The sequence below is a fragment of the Denticeps clupeoides genome, chromosome 3, assembly GCF_900700375.1.
Source record: "Denticeps clupeoides chromosome 3, fDenClu1.1, whole genome shotgun sequence".
Lineage (NCBI taxonomy): Eukaryota > Metazoa > Chordata > Actinopteri > Clupeiformes > Denticipitidae > Denticeps > Denticeps clupeoides.
The window spans coordinates 12,293,138-12,315,250 of NC_041709.1; the positions used below are offsets into that span (position 1 = coordinate 12,293,138).

General features: G+C 41.5%; 1 protein-coding gene across 7 annotated transcripts; it reads right to left on the reverse strand.

The window, feature by feature from the left end:
* Positions 1 to 345: 345 nt before the first annotated feature.
* xrcc4 (X-ray repair complementing defective repair in Chinese hamster cells 4) lies at positions 346 to 22,104 on the reverse strand. 7 transcript variants are annotated; one of them, XM_028973963.1, is made up of 9 exons: positions 21,941 to 22,104; positions 21,349 to 21,413; positions 19,580 to 19,731; positions 19,293 to 19,483; positions 10,908 to 11,074; positions 9,819 to 9,968; positions 9,288 to 9,442; positions 6,948 to 7,089; positions 346 to 868 (listed from the first exon to the last, which is right to left on the reverse strand). In XM_028973963.1, exons 3-9 carry the CDS (start codon positions 19,716 to 19,718, stop codon positions 760 to 762), a joined length of 1,053 nt encoding a protein of 350 aa, XP_028829796.1. In that variant the 5' UTR covers positions 19,719 to 19,731; positions 21,349 to 21,413; positions 21,941 to 22,104; the 3' UTR covers positions 346 to 759. The 7 variants fall into 7 exon arrangements, with proteins under 7 accessions (XP_028829796.1, XP_028829792.1, XP_028829794.1 ...); XM_028973959.1 differs by having other exon boundaries at positions 19,561 to 19,731; XM_028973961.1 differs by having other exon boundaries at positions 19,561 to 19,731; positions 21,744 to 22,104.
* Between the last annotated feature and the right edge of the window lie 9 nt (positions 22,105 to 22,113).

Sequence of the window (22,113 nt, forward strand, 5' to 3'; positions counted from 1 at the left end):
TCTGGGTCAGGCCAGCTTGTTGCCCACCAGGTTTCAGTCACGCCCATCACCTCCATATTTACACGTAAGGTGCCAGAAGCGTTTGCCCTGTATGTCACACTCATGCTATTTTGATGTTAGGTGAATCTGATTCGAGGTCCTTACATGTTAGATGGGAGCTTGGGTTATTAGTTATATTTTAACCTTAGTTAAAATTAGGGGAATAAAATAATAGTGTTCACTCACTTCATCCATTTTCTCAACAGACGTTTCCACCGGTTAACCCAATTCTGTGTATTGCTGCTGTGGCATCTGTGTGTGTTGCAGAGCTGAGATTTAGTAATCAAGCTGTAAATTAAGAAAAAGTGCTAAACAAATAATCCTTTTATTGACACCCATAAACATTAACATTAAAATTTACTTGCTGTGCACTTTTCATTTATTCTTAATAATGTTCTGCACAATATATTAGTGTACAGTTCATCTATGGCCAGATGTTTTACAAAACACATTTAATCATGATATGCTGTTATTTCATATAGTGTTGATTTCTAGGCTCAGTTAAAATACAACAAAATCATTACAACAATGAACACTAAAACACAAAGTTCTTAAAATGCTGATAATAGACTATAATTACATTAAGTACAAATCGTCCTACAAGTTCATGGATGTGTTAAAATTAATAATGGAAACAATTCCCTTTATTCCACTGCACTCGCTAAAAATGGAATACTTAAAAACTCCCGATCATAATGGAGACAATCTCATGTTCAAAGGTCAGATGTCATCGTACAGGTCCTCGGGTTCCGGATTAGCTTTAGGAACAACTGCAGGATGCTGGGCGGCATCTTTTTTTGGCTCGGCCTTGGCTTTTGTTGGTCCCCCCCTAAAATACATAAAAAACATAACAGACAATGCTGACTTTACATGATCAGACAGTGTCATCCTACTCAGTTATGAGGCGCAGCCCGTTCTAGGGGGCAGTTTAGATCCATGGTGGGAAAAGGACCACGTTTCCGCAGAGCTAATGCAGCACACCTTCACTCATACAAAAATGAAAACTTTTCAAATACCAAAAAAGTTAGTATATGCAATGATTCCTACATTCAGGCCATGAACAGTGAAGTGGCTTTGAAAGCCCAACAGGAAAGCAGGTCACTGAGAAAGTGCTGGTGATTTATGGTGCCGTTTCCCAATAAACTTCAGGATGTGCTGAGTATCATGTAGCCTGTTAAGCCAACCCGTGTCTGCTGCCATACAACGAAACATATGGGAGCAGGTAATCTATCAAAGCAAAGCCCTACATAAAACAAGACTGGCTGTGTGAATTCTAGGCCAGTGAAGATCTCCAATGCTTCCATAAAATACTCTTCACGCAGTTGCAGAGCATGCAGTCTATGCGGCTGTTAGAAGACTGCTGACAATAGGCATGAAAAATACCACAAATGCCCTTTGATTAAAGGCCATATTCATTTAGGTTTTTTACACATGGCTATACTACAGACGGAATGTTATAAACTACAGATGTATGAGTTTCTATTACTATTACCAAAGTGGAAGCCCAGCACTACTTTTTGCAGAACAGGTTAATATTCACACAAGGGCACTGAGTTCTCTGCTCTAGAAATTATGAAAACATACACAAAAAGCTGCAAATCAATATCCCTGGCCCCCACTGAAATGCCGTATCTAGGGCAACGTAGGGCTTCGTTATTTTTCAAAAGAAAACACAACGGAGAAAGAGGACTCCAAGTATATCTGATGCACCTGGTGGTTCATCCATGAATAAACTGTGAAACGATCTTGCCAATCTTGATTACATCCTCCACCCAGTTTACTTATATACAAGCTGTATGTCAGTCATTCTAATTCAGACCAGGTTCGGCTCATTTGGACCAGGGACTTCTGTTGCTTGTTGCGTTGCTAGTAAGAGTTCCAAAAACAGTCAAATATGAAAAAAAAAAAAAAAAACAGCTACAAAGAGCTACCCTCGCAATTATGACTAATATATATATATTGTTTACAATCCGTACATTTTAATATTTGCTTTCTTGCTCATGAACAATGGAAATTAAAAGGAAATGTGTTTCATGTCCCTTTGACGACTAGGGCATAATTAGAATTAAAATTATTACCAATATTACACAGTTACTGAACTGGTCAGTATTTAACGTATGCTTCTTTACGTTTAGTTATTAACCTTCTCACAGTGTATGAAGAAGCAGAACCGCCAGAATCGCTACGCTGCGGTGAACAGGAGAGCTCCACCTCCTACCACACGGTGGGAACCTCTGCTGCCTCCATGGTGCATAAACCCATAATGACTACCAAGCACAATCAGCACAGCGTGGGGTAATACAGGCTGGCCTGTAAATATCAATGTAAACATACGGCCTCGTTACGGGCTCTCCACTTCACATCTGGAAGTCATTCTCAGAGACACCGTGAGGATATTACAATTCGGCCAAACCAAACTCAAACACTGCATGTATTCAGTGCTGCAGATTGTATTCATTCATTGACATCTGTAGGACGTGTGTTTTGAGGGAGCACTTGGACAGATGTGATAAAAAGTTAAAACCTTTAATTAAATCTTGACCTCGGCCTTTTTCTTGATTTAGTGACTCGAACTTATCATTTAAAATCAATGAATTGCATGTTGTTGAAGAGGATAGATATAATAACACAACATGTTAGACAGAGATGCACTGTATGTGTAACTGTACAAATACAGTTATCCACAAAAAAAAATAAAAAGTAGTGGTCAATCTTGCTCTAGTCATTTCACTGAACTCTGAATGATTCTAACAATTAGAACCAGTATGTGCCCGTAGGCTTCATGGTTAACTGTAAATGGTAACAAAGTTTTTACATTTAATACCATCTGAATAAAAAAGCAAGTAAAAAAAAAAAATAATTACTTGTCATCTCTCAAATTTAAGCTTTACTAGCTTAATTTCTTTTCATTTACTATCATTTCATCCTCTTGTAAGTCGCTTTGGATAAAAGCGTCTGCTAAATAAATTAAAGTAAAAAGTAAAGTATTATTTTGTGTAGATTTTAATTATATATACTTGCAGCAAATTATAAACTAATTGTAATGAGCCTGATTTCTCAGAAAAAATGTATAATGGCGCTTTTATCTAAAGAGACACCAGGCACACAATGCCTCGTAACACAGTCCAGCCAATGTACAAAAAATGAGACTAATGAGTTCTTGATAGATGGCTTTTAAAGAAACAACTAAGATTAACAGTCTACACCCTGATGTCATGGCATCTAACAGGGTCTTTCTTGTCCTCCTTGGCCAGTTCCTCAGACAACCAGCTGCAGACAGACCACAGAGCCATCCAAGTTTTCTCTCCTGCCATTTTCTCCCTGCGCCTGCCCTCTGTCACTCAGGACTCGCATCTCTATGACTTCTTTTAGAGGATCTGATCCTTCTTTTCCCAGCATTTCTCTTTCGCAATAACCTGCACAGAAAGACAACAGTGTGAACTGGGGACGTAAACTTTAAACGCATCAATTAAATACTAAAAATGATTCCATTCTTTCACACACACAAAAAAAAGTAATTGATTACCCACAGTCGAGAAGAAAGAGCTCTTGGAAACTGTGACTGGTTGGAGTCAGAGCAAAACACCACCCTCTAAAAAAATCTCAGCTGTTTATTTGTCTAATTTGGCTGGAAATCTAAAAATGGGCTTTGTCAGAGCAGATGCAGATGCCAGAGCATTTAAATTTAGGCAATACTTGGGTCCCTTGGCAAGTGGAGAAAGACTAGTGCTGTGGTGCAAACAAAACAAGCCTGACAAGGAGACCCCACCTCACCTGTCCGCAACTGGCTACAGCCCAGATGTCCAACAGTACAGTCACTGTCATGGCTTTCATAGCTCTTCAGTGTAGCTGCCCACTGGTGCGAAATTGGCCATTAAACAATGCCAAAACGACCCACTGGAGACTCATTCTAATGGGCTTCAAGAGCTGTGAACAGTGCACCATTTACAAGAGTCACTTTAGAAGGCTCAAGGAATGAATTCAATCAGGCGAATTCACTACCATTTGATTTTAATGGCATTTGTCCTCATAAACAATCATTTTACTGCACATAAAAGGCCACCCAAGGTAAATGTCTTTGGTTTAATTATGGTAAGTATGGCCTGATATAGAGTAGCAATGCATCTTTAACAGCAAAAAACAAAATCAAACAGAATCCTGCTTAAGAGGGTAAGTATGAATCCATATTTGAAAACTTAAAATGTAGGAGCACCAAAAAAATCCATTGTTCACAAAATCTATGGCAAAATGGAAATACGTAGTCAACATGCAAAGGCAGGGCAAGAAGTGTGCAGAGCCCTCGGATGGAGACCCCAGCCAAAACAAACTCCTTCTCCACCACCTGACGCAGAGTCAAAGTCTGGCTGGAGACCTGGACTTATTCCACCAAAGCCCGAGAACAGAGCTGGATTGAGGCAGGGAGGGTACAGAACACCGCACTGCTCAGAATGTGTTGACAAATGGAATAGAGTGTGATTCCCAGTGTGTTTTATATAGCTACAAATCGTTCAATTCTCTTGGGGGAATCTAAATATTCAAACAATTTTAAACAAATAAGTAACATATACATTAAGGGTACTATTTTTGAACTGGGTTCAAAAGATTTGGGTTTGGGTTTTGTTTGATAAGGTACATTTTTAGGGCTTTCACCTTACATCAATGAGATAAAACAAGAAGGAAACCCAATCTTTATGGGTGTACAATGTGACATATTGATGGGCATGGATTTAAAATCATTCAACATGGGGAAAAGAAGGAGTTCTGGAGTCCTTGAGAGCAGTAATCAAGCTAAAACATCATTAAATGTCCCCTATTACGAAATTTTCACTATGTGAGATTATTTAAAATTTAATATGAGTTCCCCTAGCTGGTTTATGATCCTGCAGTGGCTAGAAATGGAGATATGTATACAGAGTGCTTTGGCCATTCTGCTTTGCAATTCAGCATTCAGAGAGTGGCATATCAGACTGTCGAATCTGGATTTTGACCCCTTATGTTGTCCCATGCTCCTCATGCTGAATTGTTGATGACGTCATTTCCGTGAATGCCAACACAATTCTATAGGCCACTCTACACGTCACGCCTCTCTCCTCCTCATTTGCCTTTCATTGCATTGGCTACTCAGACCAAAAGGGCGCGTCCAGGGGAAATCTCATTGTGGGACTGGCTAAAAGTTGCTGTAATTCTGCACCACGGCGGAATTTTGGAAAAAGAGACTTCAGATACAGTATAAGGGAACCAGTAAGTAATTTAAAAGTTAAAATAAATAAATAAATCATAATAGGGGACGTTCACAGATCATTTTCTGGATGACAGATATAATTACACACCAATGAAAAGGGGGGTTCCTTCTTGTTTTATGTAATCTTGAGGAGAGCAACTAGAACTGTACATGTGCCAGTTTCAAAATAGTGTCCTAAGTGTTTTATTGTTCTGAGCAAGTGCACCATGGGCAGCTTTCAGGCGTGGCGTAGGACCATTGCATTTGTGTCAATACGTGACTCAATGCATCTAAAAAGCCAAGTCTTGGGTATCGCCATAAACATTTACGGCTGGATTGATGAAATGTTTTCGATGCCTTCCATGCATGAAAGCCAGAATAAATGGGATCTATTCAGTGGCATTAAAAGATTTTATGGTCAGATTGTATGACATTTTCCCCAAATGACATCTTCTCAGTACCCAACATTGGCAGCTCTCGTGTCATGGAAAAGGCAATGAAAGCAGATTTCCTTCAAAAAGAATGGTTTCATGCAAATGGTAACACATGATTCTTAAAACACATCACTTGGAAAATATTATATCTGCACATAAACACATTTAGCAGTGGCATATCTACACAACATGGTGAGTGACAGAAGTTGGCTTCTGAGAGGTACAGGGAAGAAGTGATTTTATTTTAGAGCTTTTGGATGGGATTCTTGGTGTTGTCTTCTCAATTGTAGCCAGCCAAATAATACAACAGATCACGAGTCTGCTGCTGAACAGGGGGGCTTGTTTTTAGGGTCCATGGCTTTAGCCAAAGAGTTCGTTTTATTTTTAACAGTAGAGTTTTATAGTGTATAAACCCAAAAACAAAACCAGGGGAGAATGACTGAAGCTCATTTTCATGGTAATTACTAACGAGAGGTCTACAACTTTGTGAAGTTTCACTGAAAAACTCCACACTTAGAGGAGGTGCTGGCAGATGCAGATTTCTGCACAGAGGTTGACTGCTTCTCGGAAAACTAAACCAAACTGATCCACTGGCTCTGTGACCTGGAGGATACTGTGCGTCTGTGTGCAAGTCCACACAGTGATACACCATAGAGTAGGAACACTGTGAAATCCTATGTGACTTTATAAGAACGGACAATTATAGTCGAACACATAAATCTTGGACCACTGAATGGGAAACATTGAACTCTGATATGAATTTCCACAAGGAACAATCCAGTTGTGCAGTTAAGGAGTGCATTATTCCATTTATACAATGGTCACTTGCCAAAATTTTTCTCAAATCATTATTTTGTTTGTCTTGGTAAAATACAGCAGATCTAGAAATTTTCAGGTCTAATCTCCTGATAATTACTATCCATACTTTTCATTAAATGGCAACAACTTGCACAGACTGCAATTGTCTGAATAAAATAAGAGTAGGAATTTATAAATGTTACAGAAACCATTCCGAGCTAATATTACTGTTTACTCCAAACAACTAATGCACAGTCAAATGGACACAAAAATGCGGAAATAAAACAGTTGCAGAAACATATTCTCAGTTTTTGTGGGTTTTATTTTTTGAACCACACAGTACAATGGATTTGTTTTTTATCCAGATTGGGGTATTCATATGTACATTGGCATGTAACAGTAAATGTACTTGGTACAGGGATGTATGCTGGTAGTGCCGCATGGATGGAGCATACCTGAGCTTCTGCTGCCGCTCCGTAGCGGCCCTCTTGGCCTGAGATTCTAGCTGCTGAAGATGACGATGGCGACGCTTGCGGCAGGGTGCAACATCTGTGATATCATTTAAGTTGTCATCTATAGGACTGCACTCAGCTGTGTCTGATGGAAGTAGAGCGTGGAAAGGACTGAATCATATTAAAACTTGGACTTAGTCAAATATAAGATCAGGGCATTTGCTGTTTATTTAACCTGTCCCAAAGATCTGCTTAACAGATGAATGGAAATAGCCCATGAGTTAATGATTTGAGTAATGGGCTATGACCCATAACATTGCAAGACACAGCGAAGGGGAGAGGGAGGACTGAGGAGGGATATATATTGTGCACAATGTGTGTAATGTGTGTATATGTGAACTAGTCCAAAATCATTTCAGCTGGATGGTGGTCTGACAAAGAAATCATCTGTATTGAGAGCCCACTTCTCCTCCAACCAACCCTGGTCTGACTGGTTACTCCTGAAACATCTGACTCATTGTCTTGGTTACGAAAACAACACAAAACCTGTGAGATTTTCCCCCTTACTGGTCATCAGTCATGCTGCAGTACCATAAGTAAATGAGGGCTTTGTCTATGCCCCAACAGCCCGCCCTGGTGATTTGACAGTGAACGCATAAGACTAATAAACACAGACTCTGATGTTCACTCTGTAACTCTGTCAGGTAACTTCAGCTCCCAGAATTATGCAATAAGTGCCTGAGGTCAAGTTACAGTCGTCACAAATGGAATCCTTCCACTGCGTTCAGTCTGAACTGACTGCAGCCACTGTGTTTCCATGAGTCCCCTGGTGGATATTAATCTCAATCACATTTACAGTCGTGTGGAAATGTCTGCATGTTTTGTCCCTGGTTCAGTGCATGACATAATACTTACCCTTTCCACATACATCAACCATACACTTTACTTGAAGGGAATCTAATGTATTTCACACAAAAAATAATAAAACGTTTCTGTCTTGTGTTGTGCCGACTAACAGCTTCCGGCTCTCCTTTCATTCATTTTATTTACTGACATGCCTGACAGGTATTTACAGGGGGCTGTAGCTCCATGGGGCTTACGCTGGGAAAAGGGAAACAACTAAGCAATGCACAGGGCAATGCTGCTCTGCAGTTCCACCCTGCTCCTTGAAGAGAATGACTCAACAGCAAACGCAGGCAGACACAGTCTGGCCTCCCCAAAGCGATGCACTAAAGAAATCTGATGTCGAAATCAACTGAAAACAGCTGGAGTTTCCAAGAGAGAAATAAAACAGAAGATGACGTGAGCACTCAGGACTAACTACGCAAAGGCACCCTGGATGTCACGGGATGGGAGAAGGGTCATAGGTCTTTGAGATAGACAGGAACTGCTAGTTGGCGGGTCACAGGCTTTTCAGAGACGGCACAGGCTGCTGCTGCTGCCAGCGAGGGCCTTGGGCAGAGCATGGCCTGGCTGACAGTAATGAGGAGCTCAAAGGCTCTAATGAGCTCAGGATGCTCCACTTCCTCCACTCACATCTATCTCGTTTACCCTGAAACCCAGAAAGCACAATGTTCATTGGCTTTTTTTTTTTTTAAATAATCTTTTCACATTGGAGAAGTGTGTAAATAATTGACCCAAACAAATGATCTAATACCAAAGTATTAGTAGAAGTTAATCAGTCCTTGTTCCACTCACTTTTTGAATAATGTAATTTATATTCTAAAAACATACATTTAAAAAAAAAATAAATTCTAAATGTATTTCAATGCATATATTTGTTGAGCATGTAACCTTGGTGGCAGCAGAAGTATGTCTATTAATAACCAACAACCGAAAATACCAATGTTGGCACATTACAGCAAAGGCTCATGTTCTTTTCCGGGCCATTGGAAATGTTTGCAAGCAATGAGCCAGACATTAAGTTCATGTCTTCAGGCGTGATGTTGAGACTTTATTATATTTTTTAAAGTATACAGAATCTTAACCATCCACTGATGACATGGCTATTTGGGGATATTATTAGAATGTTTTGTTTGGAATGCTCAGTCATGGCACATTTCCCTCTTTCCATTAATCTGCCCAGCATTGCTTAATCTGTCTGAATTGCCTAAAGGATTTGGTGGGTATGTGTATTTGAGGGTCTCATAACTGAGCTAATGTATATGTTTACATTAATAAGATGAATTTTGGAGTTGTGTTTTCACACCCTTGCATAGTTTACCAGCCATGTTCTTTATTGTGTGTTGTGTGTGAACATCAAATACTACACGTGTTAGTCAGTAAACATCTAGGCATGCCTCAGTCAGCATGACCTTGATTTGTGTTGGAGCCAGACATTACCTTGCATTTTGTTTTTAAAAAGGGACACTTTTGGCTGGTGGTCTTCTTCACCTTCCTCCTCAGTGCTTGCCTCATAGTCACTCTCATCTTTGTGTCTGCTCTTGCCCGGACTCCCAGCCCCTCTGAGGAGACTCTCTGGTTTGGATGTCTTTTTACTACATGGTTTAATGGGATATCAAATGTTTTTTGAGGGCACTGTACTGTGTTACAAACATGTACTTTCTTCCAATACAGCTAAATACAATAAGCAAATGTCAACACTATCAAAAGTTCAAAATTAAGTACATATTTATGAGGTACTTTCTTCATAATAAACAATTCAATATTTCTTCAGCAGTTAACATCTGTCCTCAATGACACATCAGTCACACTGCTGTATTTCAAAAGTAATTGTGTTATCTGAATTGCATTATGTGAATCACACTCATCTTAGAATGGTTTACTCAGCATTCATTTGCCAAGTTCCATGAACTTAGCCATTCACTTTCCTCACAGTCTGAGGCAAAAGCAGGTCAGACAATGATGGTCTACCTTTGCACCTCATCCTCCAGGGCATCTTCGAGCTGTTTCACTTTCTCCTGCAGAGTTCGGATCTTGGCCTTCTTCTCATTCAGCACCAAGACAAACCGTCTGTACAGCTCCATCTCCAGAGTCTCCTTACCTTGCGCATAGCGCTCCATCCTGCAGGGGTCAACACAGGGGACAGGCTGGAGAATGGACCACACAGAAAAAGCAATATTCATATATCCCCTACTACACTCATTTCCTGTTAGACCAAATCCACAGACTGGTAAAGAGTTGGTTTGAAAGGCACACCTCCCTCCTACAGGCTCACAGGAAGTTGTCTGGAGACGGCGTTTGCATTTGTTTCAAGGGGTGGTTGAGATAACAGCCCCAGGATGTGTTTGCTTAAAAGAGGCTTTTTACTATTTACTTATTATAATTTAATATGTGTTTTTCAGTGCCCGTTTGTACCCAGCATGAGGGAAAAAAAAAAAGTGTTAGGATCAGGCTAGACTGTACCACCCAGTCCGAAAAAGAGAGTGAAAACACAGCCATAAAAAAATTGCACCATTTTTTGGGCTGCCTCTTATAAATTCCATATATGATGTCACTGAAACATGTGGGCCTTTCACCCACATATGTACATATGTACACATACGGATTCCCCCAACTTACACATCAACAATGTCAAAATCTCAGTAACCACAAAATAACCTTTAATGGCAGCATGTGTTTTAAATAAGGCTCTTTACAAAGCCCCTTTTCACCCCACTTTTTAGAAGCCCCCGCTATGACTTTACATCACCAACTTAACATCCTGAGAGTGGAGGCATTGTGTTTCACATTTAGGGAGAAAAAAGGCCACTGTCTAGTGTTTCCTGGCAACCAGATACAGACACAGCTGAGTTTTACTTCCATTCTCAATCGCGAAACAGCCGAGGGAGGGGAGGGGATCAGTGCTTGGAAAGTGGAAGCAGTAACCCTGAATTACACAGATGGAAGACATGAATGAGAAGTGAGCTTGCCGCAGACAGACTGGGATATGGCTGTTTGCAGAGCAGGAAAACTCTCTGCTGAGAGGAGCTGCAGAGGTGTACATGGCAGGTGAGAACCTACTCGGCACTGATGTGCTCCTGCTCCTGCCTCAGCCGCCGGTTCTCCTCCTGCAGGTGCCGGTTACTGCTGAGCAGACGGGCACTCTGCTCCAAGCCTTCACTAATGAGCTCCCCAATGACCTCGGTGGGATCCGGCACGGGTTGCAACTCCACCGCTCCGAGTTTGAACTGAGAGAGTGAAAACGAAGTCACTTGAGTTCTTAGACATGAGCTAGACACAAGGCCCTAAGATCAACCTCTGTTGGTAATTAAAGCTTCAATTTAATGGTCTACACTGTTTGTTTGAGAGCATCAAAGCATATATCACAAAGCATATACATTTCCATTACTGTAACAGACAATGTCTTCCTGTAAACATGAAGTTCTGGAATCTCTAATGAGAATGATTAAATGAACTGGTAGTGAAAAAAATGCCTTGGTGGTTCTGATGCCCCGTAATCAGAAGGTTGCCGGTTCGAATCCCGATCCGCCAAGGTGCCACTGAGGTGCCACTGCGCAAAGCACCGTCCCCACACACTGCTCCCCGGGCACCTGTCATGGCTGCCCACTGCTCACCAAGGGTGATGGGTTAAATGCAGAGGACAAATTTCACTGTGTGCTGTGCTTATTTTTAAATAGTGGAATCAAATAGTGGAAATAGCTATTAATAGGGAAAAAACCCAGCTCTACCATTGCGGACAGAGTCCTCTATGTTTTTAGGAAGAAAGAATCTGGAAAAAGGTTTGGATGGGGGGCATTGTTCAGTTTTCAGAAATAACAAAATAAGACACAATACATAATTCAACAACTGTGCCATGACTCAAATTTGGAATCAAATTTGTCCTAGTGTTGAGACAGTATGAAAGTGAAGTTATTGTCATTGTGAAACACAGCACAGCACTTGGTGACACAACGAAATGTGTCTTCTGCTTTTAACCATCACCCTTGGTGAGCAGTGGGCAGCCATGACAGGCACCCGGGGAGCAGTGTGTGGGGACGGTGCTTTTGCTCAGTGGCACCTCAGTGGCACCTTGGCGGATCAGGACTCGAACCAGCAACCTTCTGATTACGGGGCCGCTTCCTTAACCGCTAGGCCACCACTGCCCCACTTACAGATTATTTTTGTGTAATGCACAAGATGTTTGCATTCAGTTTTATTAAAAAGTCAAATGATGCTTATGTTAAATTTGAGCATCTCTCTGCTAGCTGTTTTTTCATTGGGTCACACATGTACTTGAAAGAGCAGGATTATGTACAAAATCATAATCACATACCTTGCTAAAGTATCTCTCAGCTAATTACATAGCAAGAACAAATAATGAGTGAAAAAAAAAAGTATTTCAACACAGCTTTACACAAAATGTACCTTAAAATAAAAAATTATTTTACAACACACCACAAGACAAGAAAAATGCCAAAATGTGTTCAGCACATAAACCATGTGGTGATAAATGTGATGTAAAGATCATAGACAATCATTGCTCTGTTCTAATGCATCAAATTCTACTGTGTTTTTTCCTTACAAACACAGAAATCAATGAAATGGCTGCATGACATCTCAGCAAAAACAGGACACCCAGTCTATGCTGTTCAGGACGGTGATTTACAGCTGTGTGAGACACATCAGTAAAGGACAGCTCTGAAAACCACTGCACTGAACCACATGGGGAGTAGGTAAAAACATCATAAAAAAAAAAAAAAAAGTGAAGTGATTGTCACATGTGATACACAGCAGCACAGCACACGGTGCACACAGTGAAATTTGTCCTCTGCATTTAACCCATCACCCTGAGTGAGCAGTGGGCAGCCATGACAGCAGTGTGTGGGGACGGTGCTTTGCTCAGTGGCACCTTGGCAGATGGGGAGTCGATCCGGCAACCTTCTGATTACGTTGCCGCTTCTTTAACTGCTAGGCCACCACTGCCCCTTTTACATTTACTGCATTTATCAGACACCCTTATCCAGAACAACTTACAATCAGTAGTTACAGGGACAGTCCCCCTGGAGCAACTTAGGTTTGGTGTCTTGCTCAGGGACACAATGGTAGTAATTTGAACCTGGGTCTTTTGGTTCATAGGTGTTACCCACTAGGCTACTACCACCCATTTATCATCAGCTGGAACTCCTGAGAGACTCCTCACAATTTCTCCCATTTCAAAACACACATTTCCACCACAACTGAGAGCAACCACTGAGACCATGACTCAAAAAGCCCCTCCACCTGTCACACAGGGCGTTGCGCTGGAGCTGTCAGCGTGTCTGTGGCTTAAACAGTGCAGTGACACTAGAATTCCACAATTTCTCTCCCTCGGTGCCAGAGTGGGAGCCCTGAGAATAGAGAGTGAGTCAGGCCCCTTTTTGACGTGACTCATTTAACTCGGTACGCTCTTTGGTGGCCAGTTATTTGTTCACTTCCTGAGTAAAATAGTTATTAACTATATGTACTCAACATTTTCATCTGAATGTGTTTAGACATTCATACATTTACGATGCGGGTTAGAAGTTATTTGCAAGCAGTGACTCCGCAGCAATCGATGACTCCGAGGCACTGTGAAATATGAACTGAAGAAACAAAATGCCCTTAAAGTCATTCTGCACATTCTAATGTAGACCTTATGCACAGTATGCAATTCATTTTTCTGCTCACACTGCATTTCCTCCATAAAATCTGTTAAAAAAAAAAACTCTAACTCTCTCTTTCTATGACTAACCTTTTTGTGGGTCATGATGTGGTGGTCATAGGGCACATTCTAGAAATAAAAGGAACTACTAAACATGCGGAAAGAGGAAGTGTGCCATATTGCCACATGCCTACCAGTGACTAACAGTGACATCCTGTGAGACCACCCAACAGAGAGGGCATTGTTTCTTTACACAGTCTGGAAAGTATTAAGATTTCTGCTATCAATCAAGTGGTCTGTGCTTAGGGAGCAACCCACATGAGTGCTGGTAAATAATCTAAAACGTCTCCCAGAGGGCAGCTAGAGGTGGCACAGGGCAATCAAGATGCACACAAGGGCCGATACGGCTCCCACATCGGACATATAAAGCATGAAGCCGTGGCATTTGGGGAAACCGGGATTCTAGAGTCCCTCGGCTCAGGCCAAATTAAGACTACACAAACAGCGAGGCCTAATCATGGTTCTGCAGCAGAGCAAATAAATATTTAGAAACTGCCCGGAAGAACTCCCTCAGACGTTCTGCACAAATGCAAACTGTTCTTCATTTGTCCAGCAATGGGATGGTCTCCACTGTATGTATGGTTTGCCCCTACATGCAGTCATCATGCATATCGTCCTGTAAACAATCATGGTAAGGAGGAATCCATTTGACTCTTGATGACTCAAGCATAAGCACATCCACATGCAGTTTCTTTTAGGTGCCTTCGACGCTAAAAGACGAAGGGGAGGTTGAGGACTGGCGCACTCTGCCAGCAGCACTCCCACATGTCTGTTGAAAGCTCAGCCTGGTGCCAACACATGCAAAGCACTAAACAACTACAGTCAGAAGAACAAGGCTGCAATGTTTCCTCAAGGCCCCCTTAAAGCAATAGAGTCTGATTGTAATTACACCACTTTCAAAGTGTCTCAAGGAGCCATCGCAGTCGAAAATACAAACACACACACACCATCTCTACATCTCAACACAACATGACATCCTATGAAAAGAAGAACATTTTTAGGTAAACCGGGTGATCGTTCGGATGCTGACTGTGTACCTTCCCTGGCTCCTCTCAACACATCACCTGTCTGCAATTTCAAAGAGCCTCAGAAGCCAGACGTCTGTGTGCTCCTAAAGGTGGCGGTGGGGTTGAGCTCTTTGCTATAATAAACCCTCTGTCTTTATGTCAATGGTTTTCATTTAGACAGAAACCTGATCTCGGCTGCCCCAGTAGGCTAAACACCTGCTTTTTCTACACCTGAACATTTTGGAGGTCTCAGCTCCCATCCAGGTCCCATCCAGTTAGATTACACACCAAAATAAAATCTGTAACCTGCTGTGCACACAGACAAGGTTTACAAATGGATTTTTAAGATAAAAAAAAACGCAGGCATTTGTTTAATGACCAATCTAGTGCATGAAGTAATTACGATGACAGACGCTCTGGTTTGACCTCATATGTTTTGAACCCTGGCACTGCCAGTTATACCATATAAGACAAAGATCATGTAGGCAATATTACTTATTATTGTGCACTGCACTAAAGGTATTAAAAGAGGAGAAAGTGTGTGTGTGTGTGAGAGAGAGAGAGAGAGAGAGAGAGAGAAACCTACAGATTAAGAAGTCAGGACCTACTTCATTAGTTCCAGGCCATGTTGCTTCTCCTGAGGCTGAACACAGCTGCAAAAGCTTAAAAACCATCAGCACTATCATAAACACGTTCGGTGTAAACTACAGCATGCAAACATTTATACTACACACTTAATGACATGCATGACATCTAATATTTCGAGTGGAGAAGGTAGCTGCTAATTTGGAACCTCAAATGACCCAGAGGATCGTTTGTCAGGGTTGTGCACCGCAGGGGTTTCCTAAGGTCTGTTAATGCCAGGCAATTAACGTTTTAGGCTATTCCTTGGAGAAGGCAGATTTCTTTCTCAAAAGGAAACCCTCCCTTGCAGAATTTTATGTGGGTCAAGGGCCATATTTCTTATCTGTTGTGATGCACCCCAAAGTACAGAAACATCATCGATGGACTTGCTTGTGCAGAATTTGCCCTGGTGGGTTTCTGCAAACTAAGCGACAAGCATAATCATTACCGACCCTGATGACATGATGAAATGTCAAACAGGCAGAGCAGAAACACTTGCCTTGGAGCGCAGACCTCAGCAATTTGCGTAAACCCACATACAGCTTGAATCAATGGTGGGTCATCAGCATTAAAAACTCAGACTCTGTCAACTTAGTTGGCAGTTGCTGCTTAAGATGTTTACCACACTGATCAAATTTTTACTACAGACAAAAACAAGCTTATAATAATAATAGAGTAATGATACAAATAAATATTGCCATGATAAGTAATATCATCTAAATTGTATGAAAACCATCAGGAAGACTATAAAAATAAAAGGATGAGATTCCACAAAGGGTTCTTGTGAAACATGTTTATTTTTGACGAGAACTTCTGTCATTTGTACCATGGCAACCCTCAACACAGGATCATGGGGCCATTTCAAAAGATTTTGCAAAAATCCCCTTTGTCGCAAAAGAAGAAAAAAAAAAAAAAGTATGACTTCATCAGTTAGATTTCAGAAAGATTTCTGAGTGCCTGGGGATAGAGATGGGAATAGAGAATGGAAATAAAATTGGACCGGTAACCAATATTGATGGTCATAGAAGAACTACACACTGTTAACTACCAGTTTATCGAATTTTACAAGCCACAAAAAATAAAACACAGTCTGTTCGTACAGCAAATACCGAACCACTGAATAAATACAAGAATGTTGAAGGCTAATTACAAAGGTTTTCAACTATGGCAATGCGGCTGGGCTGTAAATTAGAGCATAAATTAGTACAGAAAAAAGGTTAGGGAGTGGAAACACACCCACATGGTAAGGATCAAAGCGTACGAGCGCAAGCGCTCTGCACCGTAGTGCCCCCCTGCCGACCATCGCTGCTGGCGCTGAGATAACCCTTCCAACATGGGGCTTTACCAGCCTGTCGGCCTGGCCTATATCCCCCCTCTCCTCTGCCGCATTAACAAGGGCTGGAATCACCTCCTCCGCTACTGCTTCTGTCTGAGGTGGACTGACTGGTATGAATTGTAAAGCTGAAATTGATCGGTCATACTCATGGCCTTAATAACAGCCTGGGGACGAATCAATGGCAATCCACAAAAGTGCAAATGCTGATTGCAGACATAAATAATCAAGATCCAGTCAGCCTTAAACAACTCAAGCTGGCCTTGTTAATAGAGGGCACAAGGTGCCAAGAGTTGGTTTTACAGGGCGGGGAAGTTCTGGAAAGGCAGGACGCATCAATCAGCACGTATCTCCACACCCACCACATTATACATCTGCGGTGAAGCGATGGGGAGGTAAAAGAGGGGATAGACCTGGGGTCATGTTTTCGGGTGGTGGTGGTGAGAAGAGACATGGAAACGAGTGTCAACAATGCTATAAATGGCCATTTTTGTGCACAACATGCAAACTCAGCTCAGATTTTATGAGGGAGGAGGAGAAACAATGAAAAGATGAAAGTGAGGCTACTGGCCAAAGACTTCTGGTAACAGCACTAACAGCTCCAACTTGCATCCTGGTGGGCCAGTTTAGGTCTTTTTCTACTCCAACACATTAGCTTTGGCTAATTAGCTAATTACAAAGTATTCAGTTAAAAATACTCTCCAAGAGTCTGGAATCTGCGCTAACTGTGCCAGCTGACAATGGTTTCAGGAAATATCTTAATTACATCTAATTTTTATGTTCACTCACACGCCCAAGGTGCAGGACGCGACCCAGCTGTATGAGTAAAGATGGGACAACAGCAGGAAGGACGTCAGAACGTCAGAACAGGACGTCATGGTGTTTCAGTGGCAGTGAAAAACATCTGGCTTCTCATTAATGAACAGAGACTCCATGGATGTGGCGGTTCTCAGGATGGGAAAAGGAGCTCAGGAAGTCAGTAAGTGTGATCAGACAGAGACATGACATAAGATCTGATGAAAACGGGGCATTGTGGGCCTAGGTGGCCTAGGTTGTGGGTTCAAATCCTGGACCGCCAAAGTCCAGCTCAGTGGTACGATCTTAAATGGATCTGAAGCAGTGAGAGCTCTGCAATGCTTTCACCCTTCCTGACAATAAAAGGGCCACAACTGTGGCTCCCTTTACTGTCATTCCATCACCAATTATGAGCAAAACATGACCGGCCACTCTGCTGAATCAAAAATTGCACAGCCCTCAAAAATAACGAAATTAATTTGTTTAGACATCCATTCACTGATTACAGGGACTGTCCAAACGAAACAAAACAGGGTTACGTGTCTTGCACAATGCCAGTAGCAGCAATTGCATAAGAGGGGTTCATTATAATGACTTGTGGGTTGGCTGTCAGAGAGCCATTATTGCTGACCACTAGGCTTCCATTCATATAGTCTGTGGCAGAGCATTAGTGATGATCATAATATTAATTTTCCAAACAGCTAATTAAAAAATAGTCACTTATTACTTTCTAATGATATATAGATAAATGCTAAACACAATATCCAAAAGAAATTAAAAAGGAAATAACACAACTTGTAATAATACAACTTCTAATTAAAACAATACAAATTGTAAGTAAAACCATGGCTTTAACTCTAGACTTAATGAAAATAAAAAAGATAAACTAAATGTATGATGATGTAGACGTCCTTAAGGGCCATGATACCTGTAGAAAGCAGGCACACTTGTGTGTAAAAGGATTAGAAAGTTAGATGTTGTTGACTTATGGGGTCAGCTTCAATTTAAGCATCCATTCCAGGAGTGACGGGCTGAGAAAAATACAAGGGGGCCTATACTAAACACGCATTCACTCACAGGACAGTAGCAGCCTAGTGGGTAACACACTCCCATATGAATCACAAAGTCACGGTCCACTGCCACGATTAAATTAAGATGATCGTCAGCAATAATTACATTTAAATAAGCAACCTTGAAAGAAAGCATAGGCAAATTGTGACAGAGTGAGACACGCATGGCTGCGTGCACACCTGCAAGAAAGTGCCCCTCATTTGGGGTTGAAAAAGTTGGCAATGCTATTAGATATATACACTAGATGTCGCAATAAGCCTCTCAGCATGCATCAATACCGCTGTCATATTTGGACAAGGTTCGAAACTCATTCAATCACACTATTGAGCAAAATTTGAGCAAAAATGCTGGACTTACCCCAAATAAGCAGGCAAAAGGATGCTCATCTTTCATATTAAATATAAAAAAAATTTTAAGTATTTTCATAATGACCTGCCATTGGTCATCTCTTAAGACAGAAAATGTTGACAGGCTGGATTTATTGCAAAAATCTGAAAGGTTTTTTCCACTTACTCTTTGTTTAAAATAGAAAGCGCAATAAAAATGTGTTTTACCTAACATAATAAATAATCATGATTACAATATTGATAAAAAAATATCATTTTGATTATCATTTTTGCCATCGTGCAGCCCTACTGTCTCCTGTCCCTGTAACTACTGGTTGTAAGTTGCTCTTGTTAAAGGCGTCTGATATATGTAAAATATGTAAAGGGCATTTTAGTAATTAGCTTTCACTGAGCCACTGGATGCTTTATAGCATTATATAATGTGTGGTTATGGTTAAATGGAAACTAGTGAATAATATTTTAAGTGGATGGTCACCTTCACTACAATATCGGTATTACCAGCTGTGCTGGGGAGTGAGAACGGGTGAACACAGAGGATGGGTCACTCACCGAAATGTCTTTCTGCACCTTCTCGTAAGACAGGTGGAGGATTTTGCCCCCAGACCTAGGGCCATCCAAGTGGAAGCTGTAGTCCTGGGCTGCCGACCCCACCCCTGTCAGAGCGAGCTGGAGCTCATCCACATACCGCTCCCTCTGCATCTCCATGTCCTGGGCTTCACGGGTCACCTCGTCTTCAGAGACTACCAATAAACATTTCAGCATGATTGCACACATTATGTGTGTGTTTCTTAATAATCACAAAAAATATACCAAATACCTCTGGAGACGACCTTTACCTTCTCCAGTCCATGCTGAGCTCCCGTCACACAGAACTGTGACAAATCCGGCCCCAAGATCCTTTTTCCATTCGATCTTAAGGAAGAATCCACACTTGGGTTCAGAGGCAATGGAGATCTGACGCACACTGACATCCATTACCCAGCGGGTCCTATAAAACATGTCAGAGATTTACGAACAGTTCCAGAAATGCACATTGAACTGAATTTTATGGACTCTCTTTAGTGAGATTTACTAGCCTGGCTACTGTGTTTAAATTGGATCCAAATCAAATGTATTATCCAAAACTGGATAATAGCATTACACTTTCAACGTAATCTATTTAAGAGTACTGTACACATTTAAAGTAGACACAGCCAAAGTAGACACAAAGTAGACACAGCCAAAAACAAAAAGCAGTCACCATAAATGTAAGAATAAGAAAGTGCATGGTCCAATGTGGAATTAAGCCTTCACCTCTACAACAGGGCAGCCATTCATTACGCAGTAACATCTGCACAGAAACTATGTCCCTTCAGATAATGACAGACGTTCAGCCGAGCACAGGGAGTTTGAGAGTGGAAGAACTTCAAAGACGACACAGGAATTCTGATCAGCTGCATATGACGAACAAAAGGATATTTCTAATGTTGGTGTTGGCCATCTTCAGCCCTAGACCTAATAATAGGGGATTACGAAGTCAAGCAAAGTTTGTAGACATTTAATAACTGCATGGGTGGAGTAGGGGGACTAAAAAAATATTTATTCGGTTAATATTTAGCTTTTGTTTTTAATATTTCCACCAACTTAAGAACAGCCTTGTTCCTACAGTATGAGAGTCAATCCTAGATAAAATTATAGAGAGACAGAGTGCAGCAAATGTCTGGCTGCTTTTGTGGTGCTTGCGCAAGTCTGCTGGTCTCTGGTGAGAGACAGAGTGCAGCAAACAGTCCACCAGCACAGACAGCTGAAGGAAACCAGGACTTGATTTCACTTCTGGGGACTAAAACACTTTCTATATACACAGATTGGCAACAAGTCTGATTAAGTCAAAGATGTCACTGCCAATGTTCTTTTTGTACAACTATGCAGATATTCCATAGGAAGGGACAGTGGTGGCCTAGTGGGTAGGGAAGTGGACCCGTAATCAGTTGGTTTCTGGTTCGAATCCTGAACCACCAAGTCGCCATTAAGGTGCTAGTGGTGAAAGTGATTGTCATTGTGATACAAAGCACAGCACACGGTGACACAACGTAGTGTGTCCTCTGCTTTTAACCATCACCCTTAGTGAGCAGTGGGCAGACATGACAGGCACCCGGGGAGCAGTGTGAGGGGACGGTGCTCTGCTCAGTGGCACCTCACTTGCACCTTGGCGGATCGAGACTCAAAACGGTTAACTTCCTTAACCGCTAGGCCACCACTGCCCTTACAACTATCACTGATGGGTTATAAGCACCGCACGTTGTGCTGTGTTTCACAATCACTTAACTTTCACTTTACTTCATTCATTCATTCATTCATTCATTAACAGCCATATGCCACAGAATCAGATCTTGGATGCTGGGTTAAAATAAGTGAAAGTAAAAGAAAGAAAAATAGCTGGAAATTGATCTAATATTGCCAATAATATGCACAACATAAATATGGTGGATGGTGCACACAGTGGTGGTCAAGCAGGTAAAATCCAATTCCACATTCATCCACAGTCTGTTTGTTATTTAGATGTTTGGCCATTAGTGCTAGTTGGAATAAAACGGATTGCCGCTGTCATTAATGTGGCATATCCTACCTGCAGGTGTCCTGTACTCAGAAACTGACCACTGACGATGGTCTAGATAAGAAGATGCGAACAGTCTAATATACAAGATAGAAAATATAACAAATAATAATCAACTTCCAAGTAACACGTGGAAAACAGATCTTCAAAACACTTCAGATCATAGTTCAAACAACAAGGAGTGTTTAATTTTTGTTAATAAACTCGAACAGTAGAAATGTTCAATAAAACGCAGCGATAATAAATGTTTTGGCGTAGTCATGGTCATGGAGGTGTGATGGAAAGAAAACCAACCACGGGAAGGCGGAATAGGACGAGGAGACACCCTGTGGCTAAAATAAATAGTCGGAACGGGTTTCTCATGCTAGTAGAAATGTCTACATTTATTTAAAAAAAATCAAAAGCACCTCGAGTTAAACTATAGTCCGTGTAATCTTGCGCTCCATCTGTTCAGGTGCCAAACACCTTGTCTTAGGTTACATAGTTGTTTTTGATATTGCGATTCTAGTGCGAAAGCATCTATAATGCAACCTCCGTTAAACAAAGCGACCGCAGAAAACTATGCTCGTTAGCCTTGTTCACCCGAAGCGCAATTCCGTCTTACCAGCAAAGAAACAAATAATCGTTCCGGGGTGTTGTGCGAGTGTATCCTGCCTATGAAAATGTGCTACCATACGCCTTACAAGAGGCAACAAGGGAGCCCCGAACCGCGTTGAACGTTGACGTGGGCGGGTAGTGAGAAATGGCGAGACACCCCCTGGCCGCCTGCGATCTCTA

Coding starts and splice junctions, on each gene's coding strand:
- xrcc4 (XM_028973960.1), bottom strand. CDS start 19,714: ATGTCAGTGTGCGTCAGATCTCCATTGCCTCTGAACCCAAGTGTGGAT. Junction 9,969..10,907: donor CAGGAGCACATCAGTGCCGA/GTAGGTTCTCAC, acceptor TGACCCCTGCAG/GATGGAGCGCTATGCGCAAG. Junction 7,090..9,287: donor TTTTAAAAACAAAATGCAAG/GTAATGTCTGGC, acceptor TACTTCCATCAG/ACACAGCTGAGTGCAGTCCT.